At 46.1% G+C, this 26,398-nt stretch overlaps 1 protein-coding gene across 1 annotated transcript in view; it reads left to right on the top strand.

Moving 5' to 3' along the window:
- The window catches only part of LOC139410136 (neurocan core protein-like), a 203,130-nt gene that overhangs the window by 33,657 nt on the left and 143,075 nt on the right, over window positions 1-26,398 (top strand). The window contains exons 2-4 of the mRNA XM_071155579.1: window positions 498-577; window positions 24,722-24,945; window positions 25,237-25,405. Of these exons, the coding sequence (XP_071011680.1) occupies window positions 505-577; window positions 24,722-24,945; window positions 25,237-25,405 (466 nt within the window). The 5' untranslated portion in view covers window positions 498-504. The remainder of the gene's footprint in view (window positions 1-497; window positions 578-24,721; window positions 24,946-25,236; window positions 25,406-26,398) is intronic.

The raw sequence follows: 26,398 nt of genomic DNA, 5'->3' as shown, positions 1-26,398 counted from the left end.
CATGTTGTATTTGCTTGTTGTGTTGTGTTGCTCAGCTGTTTTGATGTAGAAGAGTGAAAACATACTTTATTTTGGTATAGGAATCAGAGTAAGCTGATGGGTTGCCAAATAATAACACATTCTTCGATATAAAAATATATTATCCACCTGATTGTTAATCAGACTGTTTTGTAGACCTACTGACTGGGCTGTTCTAGGCAGAAATCAGTCTTTGATTGTAGGGAGAATGTAAAGTTGGCTACATTATCAATGCCCTCCCCTGATGTAGGGCCAGGAGGTGATTTCAAACCACAGAAATCACTCCTGTCTGATTTGTCACTAGAAGGGCCTGTTGGTGATGGGATTCTAATGGCTATGCCTCCTGTCCACCTCTCAGCTGTCTCCTCCTGTCTCCACTCTAGCTGGAATGGGAAGGGAAGGAGAAAGAGAGTGTACATGCAAACATATCGGCAACTTGAGTGATTATAATTCAAAATATCTCTCTCTCTCTCTCTTAGGTCCAGGATGCTGGGTGCGGTGGTCCCTGTCTGTGGACTGCAGGCTCTGCTGACGGCCCTCCTGCTCTCTCTGGGCTATGGTAAGTAGAACCATACAGGGTTCTTCGGTTTGTCCCAATGGGGGAACCCTTTTAAGGGGCTGGGCTAGTTTATGGAGAAATTAATTAATTTATTCTATGTAGGGTTCTTTAAAGAACCCTTTGTATATGGTTCTACCTAGAACACTCTATGAAGAGTTCTACTGAGAACCCTTGGTTAACAGGCCACTTCAGGCCTGCAAGTCGAATTATGCTGGCTTGCAAAGTGATGTCAAATCAAATTGATTGGAATTCCTATTGGAATCCAACCAGAGTTAGGATATCCAACAAGTGCATTTGTTAATCACCCGCAACCTGCATTCAGAATGACTGCCAAGGGTAGGGAAGATTGAATACTGAGACTACCTCAAACGGGTGAAACAAATCCAATTACTAACAGATTGGATTAGTTTAGAAAACGGTATGTTATTTATCTTTGTGTCGCATTAAATGCATCAACCCATCAATTACATGCAAAAACAGATATTACAGTGAAACAAACAATTCTGAAAATCTCCCTGCAATAGAGCATGCTGGGAAATATTATATATGGCTCTATGTAGAACCCTTCTTGCCTTCCAAAGAATCACAAAAGAACCCTTTCTTGCAAAAACAGTTCTTAAGATGTTAAAGGTTCTAGGTAGAACCCTTTGCCTTACAAAGTACACTCATCTGATTAAAACGGTTCTTGGTAGCACTACCCTTTGGAGGGTTGCAGTTTATGGGGGATGGTTTAGGCACACACACACACACACACACACACACACTTCCGTCATCCCTATAGGGCTGGGACTGTTGGCAGGTCCTCACAGCTTAGGGACGAGGGGATTGATTCCATTCATTTTATCTCACTATAAATACTGGAGCTGGACTTTTAGTAGAGGCAAATGATGAGGCATTCAGGGCAGGGAAGACAACAAATCTCCCAGCTCCATTTATCCTGCAGTACTTAGCTCTTGAGTCACAGTCTCTGGAAAAACAGGAACATTCGCTAATCTTCCATGCTGAGCTTTATTTTTATTCTGCATCACTTGTTAAATATTCATGTGACTTGTTCATATCCACTTTGATGCTTAAAACAACAAACTTAGCTGCATTTTGACAACTTAATACCATGCTAATACCGCTCAAAAATCTGTGTGTATTCATTAGTGCATACGGTAGCAAAATGGTTTGCAACAGAAAATGTTTGTGGGCAACGAAAATGAGCATCTCTTATTGAACAAGTTCAGATTGGTCCCTCCCTATTATGGCCAACTGCTTCCATTTGGTTAGTGAATATACCTCTGGTGAGAAACTGAATATATAGACACAGTCCTGTGTCTCAATATTGTATTCACATACTGTACAATGAGCCCTATAGTATGTCATAGGCAGATATCGAATGTATCCTGACCTATGATTTTCCTCAGTGAATCCCAGCCTGGTCTCAGAGCAAAACGTATTATATATGTATATAGTACCAGACAAAAGTTTGGACACACCTACTCACTCATGGGTTTTTCTTTATATTTACTATTTTCTACATTGTAGAATAATAGTGAAGTCATCAGAACTATGAAAAAACACATATGGAATTATGTAGTAACCAAAACATCAAATCAAATGTATTTATATAGCCCTTCTTACATCAGCTGATATATCAAAGTGCTGTATAGAAACCTAGCCTAAAACCCCAAACAGAAAGCAATGCAGGTGTAGACGCACGGTGGCTAGGAAAAACTCCCTAGAAAGGCCAAAACCTAGGAAAAAACCTAGAGAGGAACCAGGCTATGAGGGGTGGCCAGTCCTCCTCTGGCTGTGCCGGGTGGAGATTATAACAGAACATGGCCAAGATGTTCAAATGTTCACAAATGACCAGCATGGTCAAATAATAGTAATCACAGTGAACAGGTCAGGGTTCCATAGCCGCAGGCAGAACAGTTGAAACTGGAGCAGCAGCAAAAGTGTTTAAAAAATATATTTTGATTTGTTCATGTGCCTTCGGAAAGTATTCAGACCCCTTGGCTTTTTCCACATTTTGTTACGTTAGAGCCCTATTATAAAATGTATAAAATTATTTTTAGCATCAATCTATCATCAATCATCAATCTACACACAATACAAAGTGAAAACAGTTTTTTTGAAATGTTTGCAAATGTATTAAAAACAAAAAACAGAAATACCTTATTTACGTAATGTGAGCGGACCAAGTAATTGGGCATCACTCTAAAGCTGGGAGGTAGAATAAACGAGTCAGGAGTAGGTTTTCTTGATTGAACACAGTTCTCTATTGAGGGCATTTGGTCAACACAAACACTCCAACATAATCAATGAAAATCTCCCAAGGAAAAACATACATCTTCTTCTCCAGATGAAACAGGAACACAATACGATTGATCATCCTTGGGATGTTTCTTCAACCTGATTGGAGTCCACCTGTGGTAAATTCAATTGATTGGACATGATTTGGAAAGGCACACACCTGTCTATGTAAGGTCCCACAGATGACAGTGCATGTCAGAGAAAAAAACCAAGCCATGAGGTCTAAGGAATTGTCCGTAGAGCTCCGAGACAGATTCCAAGAACACAGGATGAGATGTTACTATCCTTTGTGCAAGCACTTCCAAGAGTTAATGAACAGTGAGCCTGGTGAAATTTGGGGAGCGCATCGTCAGTAGTGTACCTTTGGTTCCATGGGTGTTTCGGCCTTTCACACTATACACCCTCCCCAAAGGCGGCCAGCGACAGGGTGATCAATCCTACGCTTGCGTCCCATTCCCAATTAGTCATAGGAGTTGCCTTGTTGTTGATAGCCAACATCCCATGGGACTATGCATGGCAGGGGCGTCCTCCTCCCTGAGTGAAGCATTGTTGATGCATACCTCCTGGCCCTCTCACTTCGGGCCCAGCCCAGGGGTCTTTCCTCTTCATCCAGAGCCACTGACTGCTGCCTTCTGCCGCCTCCGATACAGCTTTGATTGCCGAACGCTGGCTCTGGCCCTTAATTCCAAGGTCTCTAAGCAGTCTGGTTGTAGATGTTGCCACAAAACCTCTGCAGCCCACCTCCACTGGTCGGACTTCTGTGTTCCAGCCATGATGCCGTGCTTCGGCAGCTAGATCGGCATAGCGCAGATGTTTTCGCTCATAAGCCTCATCTACTGAGTCCTCCCAGGGTACTGTGAGGTCAATGATGAAGACCTTCTTGAGCGAACGGGACCAGAGCACCATGTCAGGTCTTAGGGTGGTGGTTGCGATCTCCGGAGGAAACACCAGTTGCCGGCCAATGTCAGCTAGCATTTTCCAGTCGCGGGCCAAGCGCAGCATGTCTCGCTCTAATGGTGTCGAGCCGCTCTTCGGTGGTTTAGCCCCTTCACGGACAAAGTGCGTCCGTAAGGGGTGTGATGCTGCTGGGGGTGGTAGGGAGTTGGTGGCAGCTCGCTTGTCCTCCAGGGCGGACGCAAGGTTTTTAAGGACTTGGTTGTGACGCCAAGTGTAGCGTCCTTGGGTGAGGCTTGTTTTACACCCTGTGAGAATGTGCCTGAGGTTGGCTGGCATGGAACAGAGGGCACAGTCCGGATCTTCACCATACCATTGGTGAAGATTAACTAGAGTTGGAAGGACGTCATATGTTGCTCTGAGGGAAAAGCTCAACCGCCTCGCTTCCATGGCCCACAGATCCTTCCAGCTGATCTTCCTCTTCTCCACACTGTCCCATCGAGTCCACTGTCCCTGTTTGGAAAGAGAGACTGCCTTGGTCCACCTTGCAGCCTCCTCCTGATGGCGTACTTCCTGCACTACCATCTTCCGCCGCTCTGGTGCAGTGGCCTTACTCCAAGCAGCACGGCTAGTTAGCCCAAGGCCTCCTCTCCCTTGCTGAACATGACCCACAATGTCAGCATGTCTGAGGGCTGCTGTTGCCTCCTGGACTGCTTTTCCTGGCCTCCATTTGTGCCCAGTTGCCAAGGTCGGCGCGTTGTTGCTCACCACTGGGTCTCGAGATTCATTCAGTGTTATGTGGAGCCTGGTTTTTGAACACTTGAATTCCTCTGTTAGACTGGTGAGGGGCAGCTTGAGGACACCATCTCCATAGAGGCCTATGGTGGTAAGGCATTGTGGAACTCTGAGCCACTTCTTTAAGTAGCCTGTAACTCCTCTTTCCATCTTCTCCACTGTTGAGATTAGAACCTCATACACTGCTAAGGGCCACAACACCCGGGGTAGGAGACCAAACTGCAGACACCAGGCCTTTAACTTTCCAGGTAGCTGGGTGTTGTCGATGAACTGTAGGCTACTACTGATGTCTTTGCGCAGCTGTTGCACCTGGTCTTTGTCCTTCAGGCTTGCATCATACCACCTTCCAAGGCTTTTTACCGGCTGCTCAGACACTGTTGGGATTTGGTCATCTCCGATGAAGAATTTCAGGTCAGAGAGTACTCCCTTCACAATCGAGATGCTGCGTGACTTGGATGGTTTAATCTTCATATGGGCCCAGCTGATGTTCTCCTCGAGTTTTCTGAGCAGTCTCCTGGTGCATGGGACAGTGGTGGTCAATGTTGTAATGTCGTCCATGTAGGCTCTGAGTGGAGGGAGGCGGAAACCAGAGTCGACTCGCTGTCCACCAGCAACCCATTTTGAGGATATGGTGATAACCTCCATTGCCATTATGAATGCCAACGGAGAAATGGTACATCCCGCCATTATACCTACATTCAGGCACTGCCATGAGGTGGTGAACTCTGAGGTGGTGAAGCAGAACTGCAGATCCTGGAAGTACGACTTCACCAGGGTTGTGATGGTGTCCGGTATGTGGAAAAATCTGAAGGCAGACCACAGGAGTTCATGGGGCACAGAGCCAAATGCATTGGCGAGGTCGAGAAAGACTACATGGAGGTCCCTTTTCTCCACCTTGGCCATTTGGATCTGGTGCCAGATCATGCTGGAATGTTCCAAGCAGCCAGAGAACCCTGATATTCCTGCCTTCTATACAGATGTATCGACGTACGCATTCCTTTGTAGGTACTCGGCCATCGTCTGGGCAATGGCCCTAAAGAAGATTTTACCCTCGACATTCAGTAAGGAAATTGGGCAGAATTGGCTGATGTTCATTGCATCCTTCTCCTTAGGGATCAGGACCCCCGCCTGCCCTACGCCACACGTTGGGTATTATCTTCTTTTGCCAAGCTGTTCTCATAAGCCTCCAGAGGAACCTCAGGACGTCTGGTGCGTTCTTATACACTTTGTACGGGACTCCATTTGGCCCCGGGGCTGATGCTGTTCTTGCCCGTCGAACTGTGTTTTCCACCTCTTTCCATGTCGGAGGGCTGGTCTCAATATGATGTTCCGGGGGTTCAATGGGTGGGATATCTGAATGGATGGCCAGATGTTCATGTCGATTTGAGTCAAAGTTTGTTGTTCTCAGGTGCTCCTCTAGGTCTTTCTTTGTTGTTTTTAGAGCTCCACTTTTTTCCTTCGTGAAGAGACTTTTAAGGAACTTGAAGGGATCTTTATAGAATCGAGTTCTAGTTTGTTCTTTCTTCCTTCTGCGTTTCCGTAGGTTCTCTGCTCTACGGAGGGATGCCAACCGGGTTTTGATGTCAGCCTGAAGTGCCTCTATGCCCTCCTTTTCCACTTCCGAGGCCTTCTTCCACTGTTTCTTAAGCTGTCGCCTTTCTTGAACGAGGCGCTTGATTTCTTGTTGCCTCCTGGAAACTGGTGCGGTTGGAATCTTTCTCCCGCCTTTTGCCTCTTCCACTCCAAATCTTTCTGTCCCGTACTCATAGATGATGTCCCCCATCCTCTCCAACTTCTTCTCCACTGTGTCTCGAAGTTTCTCGAGGGTCAAGGTAAGGTTCACTGTTTCCCACAACTTCTTGTCACTGGCGCCGGGCCACTTCACATACGGTCTGTGCCCTGGTAGTCTCCTCTCGACTGCAGGTCTGGGAGGCTGGGTGAGTTCCACTCCTGTTGTTGGTTCCACCTCAGTTGTTACTTCTGTGATTGAGTTTACGTCCTCCATGACAGTGGTACTGATGCACTGCAAACTATGGTTTGCGTCCAGTTGCTGTGCTTCATTCGACTGATTTGATCGCTTTCGCAGAAAGTAATCAATGCGAGGCCTCTGTCTCTCTTTACCCAAACACCCCTTCTTCCCCTGGTGGATCCTCAGCCCATGGTGTGATGTAACTTTCCTCCAACCACAGACACATACCTGCATCTGTTTGTGGCCCGCTGTTGCAGCAGAACTTGTGACAGTTGCTGTGGTGTTCTCTTGTGCTGTGCTCTCATTACTCGTAGTCGTTTCCGGTCCAGTCGTTACCATGTTGTCAGCCGATGAGTCATCTTCCGCCCTCGCTCTAGGGGTATTCTCGTATGTTGACTTTCTGTAGCTAAAGCGGGTGTTTCCAACATACTGCGAAGCATGAGAAACTACAGAAATGGGAAGCTACCCCATGACTGTCCCAGGATTGTGTCGAGGCACAAATCTGGGGAAAGGTACCAAAACATTGGAACCACCAAGACTCTTCCTAGAGCTGGCCACCCGGCCAAGCTGAGCAATCGGGGCCTTGGTCAGGGAGGTGACCAAGAACACGGGGATCACTCTGACAGAGCTCCAGAGTTCCTTTGTGGAAATGGGAGAACCTTCCAACCATCTCTGCAGCACTCCACCAATCAGGCCTTTATGGTAGAGTGGCCAGATGGATGCCAATCCTCAGTAAAAGGCACATGACAGTCCGCTTGGAGTTTGCTTAAAGGCACCTAAAGGACTCTCAGACCATGAGAAAGAAGATTCTCTGGTCTGATGAAACCAAGATTGAACTCTTTGACCCGGACTTGATCCCGATCTAACATCTCTGGAAAGACCTGAAAATAGCTGTGCAGCAACACTCACCATCCAATCTGACAGAGAAACTCACTAAATACATGTGTGCCAAGCTTGTAGCGTCATACCTAAGAAGATTCAAAGCTGTAATCACTGCTAAAGGTGATTAAACAAAGTGCTAAGTAAAGGGTCAAAATACTTATGTAAATGTGATATTTCCGGTTTAAGTTTTTATAAATTCGCAAAAAAACAAACAAAAAAAATGTTTTTTTGCTTTGTCATTGTGGGTTATTGTGTTTAGATTGATGAGGGGGGGGGACAATTTCATCCATTTCAGAATAAGACTGTAACGTATCAAAATGTGGAAATTGTCAAGTTAAGAAGTGAGTATAGACAACTCCCACTGAGAAATAAGTGGGTATACAGCGTATATCCTCCACTACACCACTGTGTATAATTGGTTTGTATGTGTAGGGCTTTATCTGAAATTGTTCTTTACAGAGTCAGGTATATTTGTTCAGGCCTCAATTGTTCCTTGGTTAGCACCATTCGTTCTCACTGTTGATAATTCTAATAGTATAACTTCTAACAGTAACTGTATCCCCTGGTTAAATGGGAAAGAGTGCAGCGGTTCTGCCTGCCAGGAATAATCATCTCTGATTGATTGAGATATTCATTATGTAACATAATAGATGGAAATCATTCAATATATAAATTCTAAATTAATTTCGTAGCCTTTCCCCAGAAGCATTTAATATTTTTCTGCAGTGGGCTAAATCAGGGTCACACAGAGTCATTCTTGATAGTCTTAAATAAATCTACTTTGAAACAAAAATAGTCATTGAAGAATCCCTACTGTAACATATCATACTAATGTGAGAAGCCCAGATTTAGTAAAATATTGTATGTTTTAAGATATTAAAATATAATACTATCCATACCAAACTTTAATTTGTATTTCCAGACACTAGCATTTCACCCCATCCTACACAGAGCTATGTGATAATTTTCTTTAACTAAGAAAGTCAGTTAAGAACAAATTCTTATTTACAATGACAGCCTACCCCAGCCAAACCAGGACGACACTGGGGCAATTGTGCTCCACTCTATAGGACTCCCCATCACAGCCAGATGTGACACAGCCTGGATTTGAACCAGGGACTGTAGTGACACCTTTTTCACTGAAATGCAGTGTCTTAGACCGCTGCACCACTCGGGAGCCAAATCACTGATGAAGGGTTGTAGACTTCAGCTACTGACTTCAGCTTGCCTCGAGAAAAAAATGCAGTGTGCACGAACAACCAAAAAACCAAAACTAACAAAAACTTCACCAAATGTTGTCATATATTCACAAAACTGTTCCAAAATGTTTTGGCTGGGAAACCTTAGGGGACAAAGAGAACAGTTAAGAGTTGGGTCCAATTTCATCGGAAAAAAGTCTCCATGGTGTTAAATACAGTCTGTGAACACACTTAAAATGTATAAATTGATGGTTGGGATTACGTAATGCCAAGGTCATATTTTTCCATGTTCATTTCCAGTTAAAGGGTTGTTCAGTTGCAATTAGATCTGTGGGCCAAACTTTTTTAATGGCTAGCTCAGAATATAAGCTTTCCAAAAGTTGTTTATATATTATAGAGATCAGTCCTTTCGGGAACTTAGATCATTTATTTATTCATTGAATGGTTTGGTAGTTGGGTTTCCCAAGGGACTCCATAGGCCAGCAAAGCTGACTTAACTTGTAAATATAGAAGAAAGGAGATGCCTGATAATGTGTTTCTATCTTTCAAATCTTGGAATGTTCTCAAACCGTTATGTCCGTGATATCTGTAAGGGTACGGATTCCACATCTGGCCCATAGGGGGGATTCAAAAGGCCACACAAGCAAATATTGTGAACTATTGGAGTATGGGCCATTTTGATTCCCAGTTACATTGTTTTACAATTGTGTGCCAAATAGAAATTGTGTGCGCAATAATAGCACCAAAGCATAGTTTACATTGTTTAAGGGATACATTAGTGAACACCTCTTCCAGGGCAATAGGATACACCATATTTCTCTATATACAGTGCCTTGCGAAAGTATTCGGCCCCCTTGAACTTTGCGACCTTTTGCCACATTTCAGGCTTCAAACATAAAGATATAAAACTGTATTTTTTTGTGAAGAATCAACAATAAGTGGGACACAATCATGAAGTGGAACGACATTTATTGGATATTTCAAACTTTTTTAACAAATCAAAAACTGAAAAATTGGGCGTGCAAAATTATTCAGCCCCTTTACTTTCAGTGCAGCAAACTCTCTCCAGAAGTTCAGTGAGGATCTCTGAATGATCCAATGTTGACCTAAATGACTAATGATGATAAATACAATCCACCTGTGTGTAATCAAGTCTCCGTATAAATGCACCTGCACTGTGATAGTCTCAGAGGTCCGTTAAAAGCGCAGAGAGCATCATGAAGAACAAGAAACACACCAGGCAGGTCCGAGATACTGTTGTGAAGAAGTTTAAAGCCGGATTTGGATACAAAAAGATTTCCCAAGCTTTAAACATCCCAAGGAGCACTGTGCAAGCGATAATATTGAAATGGAAGGAGTATCAGACCACTGCAAATCTACCAAGACCTGGCCGTCCCTCTAAACTTTCAGCTCATACAAGGAGAAGACTGATCAGAGATGCAGCCAAGAGGCCCATGATCACTCTGGATGAACTGCAGAGATCTACAGCTGAGGTGGGAGACTCTGTGCATAGGACAACAATCAGTCGTATATTGCACAAATCTGGCCTTTATGGAAGAGTGGCAAGAAGAAAGCCATTTCTTAAAGATATCCATAAAAAGTGTTGTTTAAAGTTTGCCACAAGCCACCTGGGAGACACACCAAACATGTGGAAGAAGGTGCTCTGGTCAGATTAAACCAAAATTGAACTTTTTGGCAACAATGCAAGACGTTATGTTTGGCGTAAAAGCAACACAGCTCATCACCCTGAACACACCATCCCCACTGTCAAACATGGTGGTGGCAGCATCATGGTTTGGGCCCTCTTTTCTTCAGCAGGGACAGGGAAGATGGTTAAAATTGATGGGAAGATGGATGGAGCCAAATACAGGACCATTCTGGAAGAAAACCTGATGGAGTCTGCAAAAGACCTGAGACTGGGACGGAGATTAGTCTTCCAACAAGACAATGATCCAAAACATAAAGCAAAATCTACAATGGAATGGTTCAAAAATAAACATATCCAGGTGTTAGAATGGCCAAGTCAAAGTCCAGACCTGAATCCAATCGAGAATCTATGGAAAGAACTGAAAACTGCTGTTCACAAATGCTCTCCATCCAACCTCACTGAGCTCGAGCTGTTTTGCAAGGAGGAATGGGAAAAAATGTCAGTCTCTCGATGTGCAAAACTGATAGAGACATACCCCAAGCGACTTACAGCTGTAATCGCAGCAAAAGGTGGCGCTACAAAGTATTAACTTAAGGGGGCTGAATAATTTTGCACGCCCAATTTTTCAGTTTTTGATTTGTTAAAAGTTTGAAATATCCAATAAATGTCATTCCACTTCATGATTGTGTCCCACTTGTTGTTGATTCTTCACAAAAAAAGTCAGTTTTATATCTTTATGTTTGAAGCCTGAAATGTGGCAAAAGGTCGCAAAGTTCAAGGGGGCCGAATACTTTCGCAAGGCACTGTACTTAGGCAGGGGGCAAAATAATAATGTCTAAACCGATTTTAGGATGGGGAGAAATGCTAGTGCCTGGAAATACAATTTTAAGTTTGGTGCAGGAAGTATTATATTTTAATATTTTAAAACATATAATATTTTACTAAATCAGGGACACTCAAATGTGTTTGGATACTAGTTTACTTCAGGCAACAATGAAAGGAGGGTGGTTGGTAGGGCGTATAACGTGAACGTCTAGCAGCACAGCGGTTGTGTTTTCAACCCTCCTCACTGACAACTTTAGAATTCTAGCTAACTACTTACTACTTTTTTAGCTACTTAGCATGTTTGCTAACCCTTCCCTTAACCCTAACTCTAACCTTAACCTTACTCCTAAACCTAACCTTAACACAAATCTTAACCCTAACCTTAACCCCTAACCTAACGTAGGATATCATCCTAAAGCAGTCGAACATAGCATATCTTACTAAAGCAGACAAACGTAATATATCATACTAAACCGGTCAAATGAGATCAAGACGGAGGATACTATACTGTGCGTATTTTATTATACAACCTCTATTACAGTGGTAGCCTAATGTAACGTAACCTCTCTCCCTCACCCTCCATTTGGCAAATCTGAACATAACTCTGTCCTCTGTATTTTTGCTTACAAGCAAAAAGTTGAACAGGAAGTACCAGTGATGCGCACAATACAGAAGTGGTCCAATGAAGCAGATGCCAAACTACAGGACTGTTTTGCTGGAACAGACTGGAATGGCATTGAGGAGTTTACCACATCAGTCACCTGCTTCATTAATAAGTGCATTGACGATGTCGTACCCACAGTGACCGTACGTACAGTCCCAGTCAGAAGTTTGGACACACCTACTCATTCAAGGGTTTTTCTTTATTTTTACTATTTTCCACAATGTAGAATAGTGAAGGCATCAAAACTATGAAATAGCACATATGGAATCATGTAGTAACAAAAGAAGGGTTAAACAAATCAAAATATATTTCATATTTTAGATCCTTCAAAGTAGTCACCCTTTGAGATAATGACAGCTTTTCACATTCTAGGAATTCTCGAAACTAGCTTCATGAGGAATGCTTTCCCAACAGTCTTGAAGGAGTTCCCACATATGTTGAGCACCTGTTGGCTGCTTTTCCTACACTCTGAGGTCCAACTTATCCCAAACCATCTCAATTTGGTTGAGGTCGGGTGATTGCGGAGGACAGGTCATCTGATGCATCACTCCATCACTCTCCTTGGTCAAATAGCCCTTACACAGCCTGGAGGTGTGTTTTGTGTCATTGTCCTGTTGAAAAACAAATGATAGTCCCACTAAGTGCAAACCAGATGGGATGTTGTATTGCTGCAGAATGCTGTGGTAGCCATGCTTGTTAAGTGTGCCTTGAATTCTAAATAAATCACTGACAATGTTACCAACAAAGCATAATCCGTTCACCTACTCTGCGTCTCACAAAGACACGGCGATTGGAAGCAAAAGTCTGAAGATTGGACTCATCAGACCAAAGGTGTTTCTTGGCCCAAGCAAGTCTCTTCTTCTTATTGGTGCCCTTTAATAGTGGTTTCTTTGCAGCAATTCCACCATGAAGCCCTGATTCACGTTGTCTCCTCTGAACAGTTGATGTTGAGATGTGTCTCTTACTTGAAGTCTACGAAGCATTCATTTGGGCTGCAATCTGAGGTGCAGTTAACTCCAATGAACGTATCCTCTGCAGCAGAGGTAACTCTGAGTCTTCTTTTCCTGTGACGGTCCTCATGAGAGCCAGTTTCATCATAGCGCTTGATGGTTTTTGAACTGAACTTGAATAACTTTTATGGATTGACTGACCTTCATGTCTTAAAGTAATGATGGCTACTTTGAAGGATCTAAAATATAAAATATATTTGGATTTGTTTAACACTTTTTTGGTTACTACATGATTCCATATGTGTTATTTTATAATTTTGATGTCTTCACTATTATTCTACTGTACAATGTAGAAAAGTGGGTGTGTTCAAACTTTTGACCGGTACTGTACATATCGCAACAAGATGCCATGGACTACAGGCAACATCTGCACTGTGCTAAAGGCTAGAGCTGCCGCTTTCAAGGAGCGGGACACTAATCCGGGCGCTTATAAGAAATCCAGTTACGCCCTCTGACAAACTATGAAACAGGCAAAGCATCAATACTGGACTAAGATTGAATCCTACTACACTGGCTTTGACACTCATCTGATGTGGCAGGGCTTGCTAACTATCACAGATTACAAAGGGAAATCCAGCCGAGAGCTGCCATGTGACATGAGCCTACCAGACGAGTTAAATGCCTTCTATGCTCGCAACAAGGCTAGCAACACTCAACCATGTGTGACAGCACCAGCTGTTATGGATGACTGTATGATCACGCTCTCTGTAGCCGATGTGAGAAAGGTTACAAATGGATAACCAGGATGCGTACTCAGAGCATGCTGGCCACCTGGCAAGTGTCTTCACTGACATTTTCAACCTCTTCCTGACCCAGTCTGTTATGCCTACATGTTTCAAGCAAACCACGATAGTCCATGTGTCTAATAACGCCAAGGTAACCTGTCTAAATGACTACAGCCCCGTAGCGCTCACATTTGTAGCTTTGAAAGGCTGGTCATGGCTCACATCAACGCCATCATCCCAGAAACCCTGGACCCACTCCAATTCGCATACCGCCCCAACAGATCCACAGATGACGCAATCTCTATTGCACTCATTGACTACAGCTCAGTGTTCAGCACCATAGTGCCCTCCAAGATCATCACTAAGCTGAGGACTCTGGTACTGAACACCTCCCTCTGCAACTGAATCCTGGACTTCCTGATGGTCGCCCCCAGGTGGTGAGGGTGAGCAACAATACATCTGCCACGCAGGCCCTCAACAAGGGGGCATCTCAGGGGTCTGTGTTCAGTCGCCTTCTGTATTCCCTGTTCACCCACGACTGCATGGCCGCGCACTACTCCAACACCATCATTAAATTTGCAGATGACACAACAACGGTAGGCCTGATCATCGATGAAGATGAGACAGTCTTTAGGGAGGAGGTCAGATAGTACGCAAGTATAAACACCATGGGACCACGCAGCTGTCATACCGCTCAGGAAGGAGATGCGTTCTGTCTCCTAGAGATTAATGTACCTTGGTTGGAAATGCGCAAAACAATCCCATAACAACAGCAAAGGACCTTGTGAAGATGCTGGAGGAAACAGGTACAAAAGTATCTATATTCACAGTAAAACAAGTCCTATATCGACATAAACTGAAAGGCCGCTCAACAAGGAAGAAGCCACTGCTCCAAAACCGCCATAAATATCCAGACTACGGTTTGCAACTGCACATGGGGACAAAGATCGTACTTTTTGGAGAAATGTCCTCTGGTCTGATGGGGGGGGGGGGGGGGGGGGTGCTTTGCTACAGGAGGGACTGGCGCACTTCACAAAATAGATGGCATCATGAGGATGGAAAATTATGTGAATATATTGAAGCAACATCTCAAGACGTCAGTCAGGAAGTTAACCCCAAGCATACTTCTAAAGTTGTGGCAAAATAGCTTAAGGACAACAAAGTCAAAGTATTGGAGTGGCCATCACAAAGCCCTGACCTCCATCCTATAGAAAATGTGTGGGCAGAACTGAAAAAGCATGTTCGAGCAAGGAGGCCTACAAACCTGACTCAGTTACACCAGCTCTATCAGGAGGAATGGGTCAAAATTCACCCAACTTATTGTGGGAAGCTTGTGGAAGGCTACCTAAAACGCTTGACCCAAGTTAAACAATTTAAAGGCAATGCTACCAAATACAAATGTGATGAAAGAAATAAAAGCTGAACTAAATCATTCTCTCTACTATTATTCTGACATTTCACATTCTAAAAATAAAGTGGTGATTCTAACAGCTAGTTTAAATGTATTATACTGAGTTTTAAGGTGTATGTAAACTTCCGAATTCAACTGTTATTTGCCTCATTATGTTTTTTCTTATGTTACTATTTCCTTTTTTATTTAGCAAATGTTTGTCTTACTTTTTAACTCTGCATTGTTGGGAATATGCTCTTAAGTAAGCATTTCAAGGTGAAACACCTGTTGTGTTCGGCGCATGTGACCAATAGAATTTGATTTGAAGTAACGTGGTATTAATTTTAGTAAAATATAATACGTTTTGCTCTGAGACCGTAATGTGAATTCCTGAGTGCTATGCTGTGTGTCAGTGTGTCAGAGCTGTCCTTGCACATTACAGCAAGAGCAGTCATTTGTCAGGACAATTTAGTCCTCTAGCATCATCACTCTGAAAAGTCAGGCAATAGTTTGAAAGATGCCTGGGTAAGGTCTTTTTTACCCTCTGACTACGTGTCAGTGCGTGTTTCTCTCTCATTCTCCTTGAGAACACTTCGGCAGGTCTGAGATCATGAGCTGTCAGGGAGTAGTCTCTCCCTGAAGACAACAGCTGATCCTGGACCGGTCCTACTCCGAGAGTCTTATCTGGCCAGTGCAGTGGTCTGCAGGGGCTGGAGTAGCCGTGTACACACACTCACAGATTCTACACGAGAGACCCAGGATAATGGTAAAACCTGCGCACACACACATGTACACACACACACATGTACACACACACACACACAAACACATGTACACACACACACACACACACACACACACACACACACACACACACACACACACACACACACACACACACACACACACACACACACGCACACACATTATCCAGGGTGCAGGGTCTGGAAGGGTCTCCTAGTAGGATTGCATCCAGGGTCTTACCAGGAGGGAGCCTAGACCAAAGCCCCTATGTGCTCCCTCTATGCCCCCTGTGCCCGCCTGTCTGTCTCCCAGCTCCGTCTGCTGCCATCTGCACACCATTGTTCTGCCTTATGTCAAGATCAACAGCAGAGCATTGTGAGGCATGAGGAACACTAAGGCTTGTAAGGCCTGTGACTCAGCAAGCTACTCCCTCAGCACGAGAGACGTGACTGGAGCAGATTGAGTGTTTTTGTGTGTGTGTACATGCGTTCATGGGTGTAATGGCAGTTATTGTAGTTGTAATAGCCTGCATGTTATGTATCCCAAGAAGCCCAGCGGTCACACATAGCATAAGCACAATAAAGTACCTCCCTTGAGTCATATGCCCAATTTCTTACTGACATGCATGAGCCTCTATGTCTGTCGTGGAACAAGATGCATTCTACCCCTCTATTGTGGAGAGGGTATTTTTGAAGACGTCCCTCTTCTGCACCACCCCCTTTTCTAACTTCCTCCTTTTCGGGTGAGTGAATATGGAAATTGGTAATGAAGGGAGACAGAGGGAGGCAGGGGAGCAGTGGGCACAGATGGGTGGCTCGCATTAACAGCTCCTCTGGTGAATGTGTTTGTTCGACGGGTCAGAGATGAGGACGGGAGGAACTGGGCCCTGTGCCATTTCAGATAAATGTATCATTACGCCACACAGGGCGCGGGCATTAGTCACGCCAGCAGCCTCCGAGTGGCACTAAACCGACGTGTGGCGGGATGGGACAGGGAGGGATAGGCAAGGGGCAGGGACAGGGATGAGACAGGGCTGAAACAGGGATGAGACAGAACGGGGCTTGGACGGGGATGGGACAGGGCTGGAACAGGGATGAGACAGGACGGGGCTTGGACAGGGATGGGACAGGAGCTGGGACAGGGCTGGAACAGGGATGGGACAGGACGGGGCTTGGACGGGGATGGGACAGGGCTGAGACAGGGCTGGGACAGGGATGAGACAGGGCTGGGACAGGGATGAGACAGGGCGGAGACAGGGCTGAGACAGGGATGAGACAGGGATGAGACAGGGCTGGGACAGGGATGAGACAGGGCGGAGACAGGGCTGAGACAGGGATGAGACAGGGATGAGACAGGGCTGGGACAGGGATGAGACAGGGCGGAGACAGGGCTGAGACAGGGCGGAGACAGGGCTGAGACAGGGATGGGACAGGGCTGGGACAGGGATGAGACAGGGCTGAGACAGGGCTGGGACAGGGATGAGACAGGGCTGGGACAGGGCTGGGACAGGGCTGGGACAGGGCTGAGACAGGGCTGAGACAGGGCTGAGACGGGGCTGAGACAGGGCTGAGACAGGGCTGGGACGGGGCTGAGACGGGGCTGAGACAGGGCTGGGACAGGGCTGAGACAGGGATGAGACAGGGCTGGGACAGGGCTGAGACAGGGCTGAGACAGGGCTGGGACAGGGCTGAGACAGGGCTGAGACGGGGCTGAGACAGGGCTGGGACAGGGCTGGGACAGGGCTGAGACGGGGCTGAGACAGGGCTGGGACAGGGCTGGGACAGGGCTGAGACAGGGATGAGACAGGGCTGGGACAGGGCTGAGACAGGGCTGAGACAGGGCTGGGACAGGGCTGAGACAGGGCTGAGACGGGGCTGAGACAGGGCTGGGACAGGGCTGGGACAGGGCTGAGACGGGGCTGAGACAGGGCTGGGACAGGGCTCAGACGCAGGCCCCTATCCCCAGTTATGGCTATTATTCATAGCTAGAGGAGGGGGAGAGGAGAAGAGGAAGGGGAATGGGTCCCGGAGAGATGATTTTATACGAGAGAGTCCCAGCACGGGAATGTCATTCCAAGCCCATGTGTGGTGCCTGTCTGTTGGAGGCCCGCTGTGCACTCGCTACAACATATAAACACAAACACAAACACACACACACACACACACGCACAAACACACACACACACACGCACAAACACACACACTAGCTTAATCTACTGTCAGACGGGCAGCTCTGACTGCAGGAGAGATGGCAGGTCGGAGGAGTGGGATGGAGGGATGAAGGAGTGTAGCGGAGGGGGTAGAGAAGCGGAGGTTTTCTGTCAAAAAGCTACTCCCCCTTATTCCATTTAGATTACAAATTTACAGACCTGCCATGATAGCAGACTACCCCTACACAACAGTAACACGTACACAGAGCTCTGTGTTAGCTACTATAAGTGGAGAGGTTATGTGTTTGGCCATTGAAAGAGCAGGTTGACTTAATTGTCATGAATCTTGCCCTGGAAGCAGACTGAGCGATTTCCGCTAGCTGGGACAGCTGCAAAGTTAGAATCGGTAAAAATTAAAAACTTGCTTTTTAGTCAAAATTTAAGGTTAGGCATTAGGGTTAGCATGGGGGTTAAGGTTAGGGCTAGATTTACCATTGCTGTGCCAGTTGGTGACCACTCTGCAAAGCTGCCTCCAGGGCAAGATTCATGACAAGAAATTCCAACCTACACTGAAAGACAGAGGATGTGGTTTTCCCTAAAACCCCACCTCCCTGTCTCAGCTTGTGGTGTCTCTGTTGCCATGGTTATCATTAGGGCTGATTTAGGAGGAGTTAGCATCTGCAAGATAACAGCTTCAACATCCCCCTCTCTCTACTCTCTTTAATTTCCCTCTGTATCTCTCCTCTCTCTCTTCCCTCTCGCTCGCCTCTCTCCTCACTCTCTTGTTCAAATACTTGTCCTTGTATGTATTGTAGATAGATCCAGGCATTTATATATAAAAAGACACAGCCTTCTAATAGAACAGATAAACAGTTTTGTTAGCACATTCTAAATCAGAACTCGTGGCAGCCTCTATCACACAAAGTTCATGGTAAGCAGCATTAGAGAGTTCAAAAGGTAGTCGCGCTCTAACCAAGCCGAGATGCAAAGATGATATACTTAACTGAATCCATGCTGGAAAGAATACAAAGGGTGACAAGGCAAGGTGCTAAAAATAAAACAAAGAAGAGCATACGTTTCGGCCTTATGCCTTCATCAGTGCTGTACAAAGGTGTGAGAGCACCGTGTCAACTTTATACACACCGTCCACCTTTCTTTTAAGCCAGAGCGGAGAGAGAGAGAGAGAGAGAGAGAGAGGGAGAGAGAGAGAGAGAGAGAGCTCAGACAGAAGATGTTTCTTGATTTATGACAACGCAAATACCAGACACATCGCTAGTCAATGCCAATGACACACTTGATCAGCTCAGAGCCAGGTGGCTGGTCTAATAGAAGACAATGGGGCCTTTATTTATCATTGAAAAGCCCATTACAGGTAAGACCGGGCGGAGAGGTGTCAGCCATTGTGCACTTATAACTGTGGAAGAACGCATTAACAGCCTCTCTCTGCTCGAGGCAGATAAAGGCTTCTTTCTGCCTGCAGTTGATCATTTCCTGCTGCTCAAAAAAAGGAAGATGACAAATGTGACCAAGTGGACAATCACATAGGTCAGAAAGTCCTGTTGTGTGATTGAGCACAAGAAGAGAGACATGTTCCTCTCTTCCTGTCTCCCCGCCTCAGGCTCTCGTTCGCTCTTGCTCTTTCTTCACTCAGTGCTCTTTTGCCTCGCCTCTTCCTTCGCAGGTTAGGCGGTCTTTGATTGGGCCTCATTTAGATGAAAAAGTCAAATGAAAAACAGGCTGATTTCCAAACAAAGGAGGGTCTCAATGGGGTTCTGCTTGTAAAAACATTTCCATCTAAATGCAGATTTGGTATATCTATTGCGATGGGGGCCACAGCACTTACATTCATTATTTAACCATGTGGGAATAGAGCCATTTTGTATCGTGGGCCTCCGCTTTAAACACTCATTTGGATTTTTAACAAGTGTATCTGCAATTGATTTTGTGTCACAAATTGTTGCAGTCGGTGTAGGAAACGAAATACAATCTGGGAAAGGGAAGAGAAACTGAAAACACATTTGTACAAAGCAAGGTTGACAGAAGGAGAACAGTGGTTACAACTTGACTTAATTCCCTGCACATTTGTTTGGGTGCTGTGGGAACACGGCCAACACAATGGTAATGTGGATCACCATACAGCTGCTTGGCCAAGTGGAAAGTGGAACAGGGTTTGGCAAACACTGCCATGCCTCATCATTACACAGTTGAAGCATTATCTGTGCTTCTCAGCTTAAACATACATTTGTCTGTTTTACATTTTCCCCAGCTACAGGAGAGGTGGCCCAGAAATTGCAGCGTGATAGTCCTTGGGGACTGTGTGTATATGTGTGTGTGTGTGTGTGTGTGTGCAGTAAACACACTGATGAGTACCACATTCCCGTGGGAAGTAGAGAAAAGGGAGGAGAAGAGTGTGTGCGTGTCTCCTCAGACCTGCTGACTCACTCCATTGAGCCTGAGAGAACCAGCATACTCCCATCTCTGCCTCTTATGCTGCCAGAGTAGAGACACTTTCGAGAGAAAATGAGTATGTGTGCGTGCACATGCATATGTGTGATTTACATTACTCCATTTCCCTTCTATAAATCACACTGTCGCTTCTCGCTTCCTCCTGTCTTTCCTTCCTCCCTTTGCCATCCTCACCATCATGTTCTGAGCAGAGTGCCAACCCCAAACTTATTTTTACTGCGTTATACTCCCCTCTGAGGAAATTGGGCTGCTGCTACCAAGTGAGCAAAGTTCAGAAGTTCCACCATTTTCCCTGACAGACTGAAACACATTACATTCTGTACTCAGAGGACGGTCTCATATGTCACACGGAGAAACTGTACCTACCGGAACATTCTGTCTCAGGAACCGAGAATGCCCCGAATGACACTACTGATATGAGAAATTGCCTTCAGTGCCACGGAAATCTCTGGAAATTCCTTATAACCTCGTAGACTTCGTAACATACCGGTAATCAAATCTGTCTCATAGGTGATATGGTTTAAAGCCCCTTCTGCAGCACACAGCCACACAAAGATGCACAGTATAAAACCTGTAGTTCACAAAGTTCTGTTTCCATCTTGAGCTCGTGTTTGATATTCCCTAGCCCCATTAAACGGCCCTTTTTGAAAAGAGGCGACCATGTTTTCCCTCACAGGTCACAGCTCTCTAGGCAGGTGGAGCATCACTTGAGTGTGCTGAGAGAAAACAGCCTTTTTAAGCACGAATCACCTTTCATGCCGTCGGAGGCAGCGCCAGCGACACGGTTTTACAAATAGATCAGCTAGGTGAGGGAGTCAAACACAGCACCGTGGGCGTCTCGGAGTGTTCAGCATGTCACACACAGACAGATGGAGAGGAGCCCTCTGTGTGTTGATGTTAAGCTCTTCGCCAAGTGGCAGTCAGCCTCTTAGGAAGCCACGGGTAAAGCATATAAAGCATGTAGCAACGAGCGCTGACAGCCATTCACACGTCTCGTCTGCTATTTGTGTGCTCTGGCATGCTCAAAGACACAATAAACCATCAGACAGAAAATGATATATTCCCACAAAAGCTTGCGCGTGTGTATGAGTAGCATATGTGTATTCAGTGTGCCATGAATAATGAATGAGAGATGAGATGTTCTCAAGCAGGGGTTGGGGCTGAATGCCAGGCCAAGGGTAACCGTTGGGCTATGAGGGGAGGGTACACACATACGCACACCACTCTTATCCATCTGGCATTGGGCATAATTCAATGTGAATTGAAAATGAGGCAACAGAGGCCAGATTGAATTGCCGTCACAGACTGAATGTAACGAAATTGCTAGCTGATGCCGAGCGAAAACATCAAGCCAGGTTTCAGAAAAGGAAAACGGAAGAAAAATAGATTGTGTCAGAAGAATGAACAGAGGCAAAAATAAAAAGCTTCAGTGGCCGGGAGAGAGAAAAGCACAATGGTGTGTCTGTGATGATCTCGGGAAGCATCGCTCTTCCAATCAGCTACTTAATTACTGTGGAGAAAAGCCAGGAGAGACACGTTCCGCCAGCGGCGCGACGCCACAACCCTGCTCCGCCGCACTTTACACAAATCTCATCAGATGAAATAGGACGCTGCAGGTGTAGAGGAAACGAATAGTAATGAAAATAAATCAATACCCTCATTTCCCCGTACTTCCTACCATCAACCACTGCCTTCAGTTCTCTCTCTCTTTCTTTCCTTCCGTCTCTCATTCATAACAGCGTGACACTAGCAGTCTATGTTTCCCCCCTGCTGCCAGGGCAATCGAGAAAGAAATAAGAGGGTTTTAGTATATGCATTTCTCCCCTGGTTCCACTCAAACGATACAGCCTATCTGACAGATCTCAATGCTATTATTAATTAATGCTCCTATAAGAGAGGTCCCACAGTGAGTGTTTTGCTGATTGAACGTTTTTATAATAAGGAGGCTTTTAAGTCTGGGGTAGAGTGTGTGTGTGCCCGTATTCCCTGCTGGCCTTCCCAGGCACTGGCGGCTGATGTTGTCGATACCTCCACATCCCAACACACTCCCACGTAACCTAATGACTTTGGGCTTGGATTGGTCTCAGGAGGAGCAGGGGAGGATGGAGGGAGGAGGATTGGAGGGGTGGAGGGAGGAGGAGTGGAGGGGTGGAGGGAGGAGGAGTGGAGGGGTGGACGGAGGAGGAGTGGAGGGAGGAGGAGTGGAGGGGTGGAGGGAGGAGGAGTGGAGCGTGGAGGGAGGAGGAGTGGAGGGAGGAGGAGTGGAGGGTGGAGGGAGGAGGAGTGGAGGGGTGGAGGGAGGAGGGGTGGAGGGAGGAGGAGTGGAGGGTGGAGGGAGGAGGAGTGGAGGGAGGAGGAGTGGAGGGTGGAGGGAGGAGGAGTGGAGGGAGGAGGAGTGGAGGGGTGGAGGAGTGGAGGGAGGAGGAGTGGAGGGGTGGAGGAGTGGAGGGAGGAGGAGTGGAGGGGTGGAGGAGTGGAGGGAGGAGGAGTGGAGGGAGGAGGAGTGGAGGTGTGGAGGGAGGAGTAGTGGAGGGAGGAGGAGTGGAGGGAGGAGGAGTGGAGGGGTGGAGGAGTGGAGGGGTGGAGGGAGGAGGAGTGGAGGGAGGAGGAGTGGAGGGGTGGAGGAGTGGAGGGAGGAGGAGTGGAGGGGTGGAGGAGTGGAGGGAGGAGGAGTGGAGGGGTGGAGGGAGGAGGAGTGGAGGAGTGGAGGGAGGAGGAGTGGAGGGGTGGAGGAGTGGAGGGAGGAGGAGTGGAGGGGTGGAGTGTGGAGGGGTGGAGGGAGGAGTAGTGGAGGGGTGGAGTGTAGAGGGGTGGAGGGAGGAGGAGTGGAGGGAGGAGGAGTGGAGGGGTGGAGGGAGGAGTAGTGGAGGGGTGGAGGGAGGAGTAGTGGAGGGGTAGAGGGAGGAGGGGTGGAGGGAGGAGGAGTGGAGGGAGGAGGGGTGGAGGGAGGAGGGGTGGAGGGAGGAGGAGTGGAGGGCTGGAGGGAGGAGGGGTGGAGGGAGGAGGAGTGGAGGAGTGGAGGGAGGAGGGGTGGAGGGAGGAGGGGTGGAGGGAGGAGGAGTGGAGGGGTGGAGGGAGGAGGGGTGGAGTAGAGAAAAAAAGCCAGTAGCTTCCAATGTTAACCTCATTTATAATAAGGTGAAAGGTATGAATGGATAGAGATACAGTCTATATCTCTATCCTACGGGACTGTAGAGCAGGGGTCTCCAACGTGTAGATTGCAAGTTACAACTAGCTTAGCGCCCATCTATGTTTAGCTCGCGAATCAATTCTGAATGTACATGCCTTTTTTGACGTGTTCCATCGCAAGCTGTCATAAACATAAAGCTCCTGGCTATACAATCCAATCAAAGCCACATTGTCATTATCCCACCCTTGGTTAACCACTGTTGGCTTAAATAGCCAAATGTAACACAATATCTTCAAAATCATTTCCAGCAATATTGCCCGTCTGTCTTCTTTGTGCCCGCATTTGTTTATCACTTGTATGTAGCTAGTTAGCAATGCTAAGACTTTCCCCAAAACCTTCTCAATTACATGTTAACTGCAAAGTAGGCTTGGCAGAATTATATCATGATTATTTGTATCAATTGGGAGGTGATGGTTTTGCAAACTCTGTCATGCCATGTTCTGCAGCAGTAGCCCTAACAGCAGAAACATCTCTAGGCCGACCCAGTCTTCTCTTGCTAGATGTGCAATTAAAGGCGAATTACACACAAAAAAAAATCTAAATGTGTTAGTTTTTATTCCAGACCCTAAAAATGGTCTTCTGGTGTGATTTAAATATTGACATGGACTCAGAACATAAATATGAATTGTTTCTCTGTGAATAATTGTAATATCGAGAGTAAAAAACTGAATTCAGGAAAATACTAAATATGATTTTTTGGGCACCCCCTTAGAGTTCTTTATTAACCATTATTTTACCACAGAAAACACATATCTTGTACACGAAGGACCAGGGGAAGAGTTGCAGGGTAAAGGAGAAGAGAAGAATGTGCTTATTTGAAGAAGAAAAAAACAATAGTATTTCGCGACATAGTTCATTTTCTAAAAGTAGCTCTCGTGCTAGAAAAGGTTGGAGATCTTTGGAGACCCTTGCTGGGACCAATAATCAAGGACCAATAATCAATCAGATAGGATAGAGATCATCCTCTTGTGTTATACTTTACAATTGCAGGACTGATTGAACAAGAGCAACATCCCCCAATAGATACACAGGAATCGATCCCCACCTTTCTCCATGCCAAAGAACATATAATGTGATAGTATTGTATATCAGTTATCCCCTTCCAGCCCAGTACAGACCCAGTACACACTTGACCCAGCTGAACCAGGTCTTGACACGTGGATAAAAAAGCAGCTGTATCATGCCGTAGTAGACCTAGTATCCATTTCCAGTGTTTTTGTCTGACACTGTGGACCTGATTGTGTATCTCTCCTCCTCCTCCTCCTCTTCCTCCTCGTCCTCTCCCCTCCCCAGGCCTGGTGTGGTCAGACCCGGTGGTGAACATGAGGAAGGTGACCCACCAGAGGGTGAGGGAGCAGCTGGCCAACACCGTCCTGCTGCCCTGTGTCTTCACCCTGCGCCCCACCCCTACCCACGAGCCCCCCCGCATCAAGTGGACCAAGGTGTGGGGACAGAGGGGCGACGATGGTCGGCAGAGGGAACAGTCCATCCTGGTCGCCAAGTACAACGTAGTCAAGGTAAAGATTGACTGAGTGAGAAGAATACAAAATGTTGGTTTTATGTGTATGGAGAGTGTGTTGGCCGTCAATCCAGTACTGTGCTGTACTATATTTCTTCTTACTATGACAATAAGATTAAATACATTTCCTCTCACTGTTTTTCTGCTGCCAACTATAATAATTGGACCAGCAAACATTTAGTGGAATGTCCTTTTTCTTTTTCATTGCCATCTTTGTTGTGTTTCATACTGTATGCTCAATTTTGATCTAACTGTGTGTTCATAACTGTAATGTCTTTTCGCGGTTTAGGTTAAGAAGGCATTCCAGGGGCGTGTCACCCTGCCCGGTTACCAGGACAACCGTTACAACGCCAGCCTGGCGCTCAGCGGTCTGCGCTCCAGTGACTCGGGCATGTACCGCTGTGAGGTGGTAGTGGGCATCAACGACGAACAGGACACCGTGCCCCTGGAGGTTACAGGTAATACTGACCCCTGCTACACTCATTACACCTGAGTCGTGTTCAATAGGCTCCAAACAGGAAGTAAACGTAACAAAACAGGGAGGGACAACCTGGACTCGTCCAATAAGAAATGCCCATTTACATTGTCCATTGCAAAACGCTTTAAAGTGTTTTGTCCCTAATGAGCACGACCCTGACTGTAGCTCTAACTGGCATTGCTAATGGAATTATTATATAATTATATAATGTTTACTGTGTGGGAATGTCTGGTCTGGGGAACGTGACAACCTGTGCCAACTGGACCGAGTAATAGATCATTGACCCTGTCGCTTAGGTCTGTTTCATGCCATGAAAGCAAATAGACCTAATGAGAAAATGAAGTGTTGTTATCTGATGTTACGTTGAGGTCTCTGGGCTGTAGTTTATGTTGAACCCACCCACTTCTGTGAGGTCCTGGGGATATTATATGCCATATCAGCTAATAGTATCATAGTAATTACCAAATGAACATTTTTCAGATTTTTCCAGGTCACTTGCTGTTTTTAATAAATGCCTATTAAAGTAATGACTTAAGGGAAGTGGCACTCTGCTCTCTGCATTGGCTTTGCAGTGCTGCTCTGTACTCACCTAGATCTACACAATGCTGCCAGCAGTCAGCTGATCTTCAGCTCCACATTACACCCAGTAGCCTCATTCACTCACCCACATACTGTACACTAGCTCCATGGGCTCCCAGTGCGAATAACACAGATATAGCGCTACGCTATTATTACACGATATAACCACTGTGTGTGTGTGTGTGCTCCTGTGTTCGTGTGTGTGTTCCTGTGTGTGTGGTAATGTTTACATGCATGTGTGTGTGTGTGTGTGTGTGTGTGTGTGTGTGTGTGTGTGTGTGTGACAGTGGCTCTATCTCAATGATTATGACATCAAGCAGTGTGTTTTTTCCCCATCGACTACTCCTCTCTCTCTCTATTCTCTCCATGATAGCACTTCATTGCTCCTGTAGAT

The sequence above is a fragment of the Oncorhynchus clarkii genome, chromosome 5 (assembly GCF_045791955.1).
Source record: "Oncorhynchus clarkii lewisi isolate Uvic-CL-2024 chromosome 5, UVic_Ocla_1.0, whole genome shotgun sequence".
Lineage (NCBI taxonomy): Eukaryota > Metazoa > Chordata > Actinopteri > Salmoniformes > Salmonidae > Oncorhynchus > Oncorhynchus clarkii.
This window is presented reverse-complemented; position numbering and strand designations above follow the sequence as displayed.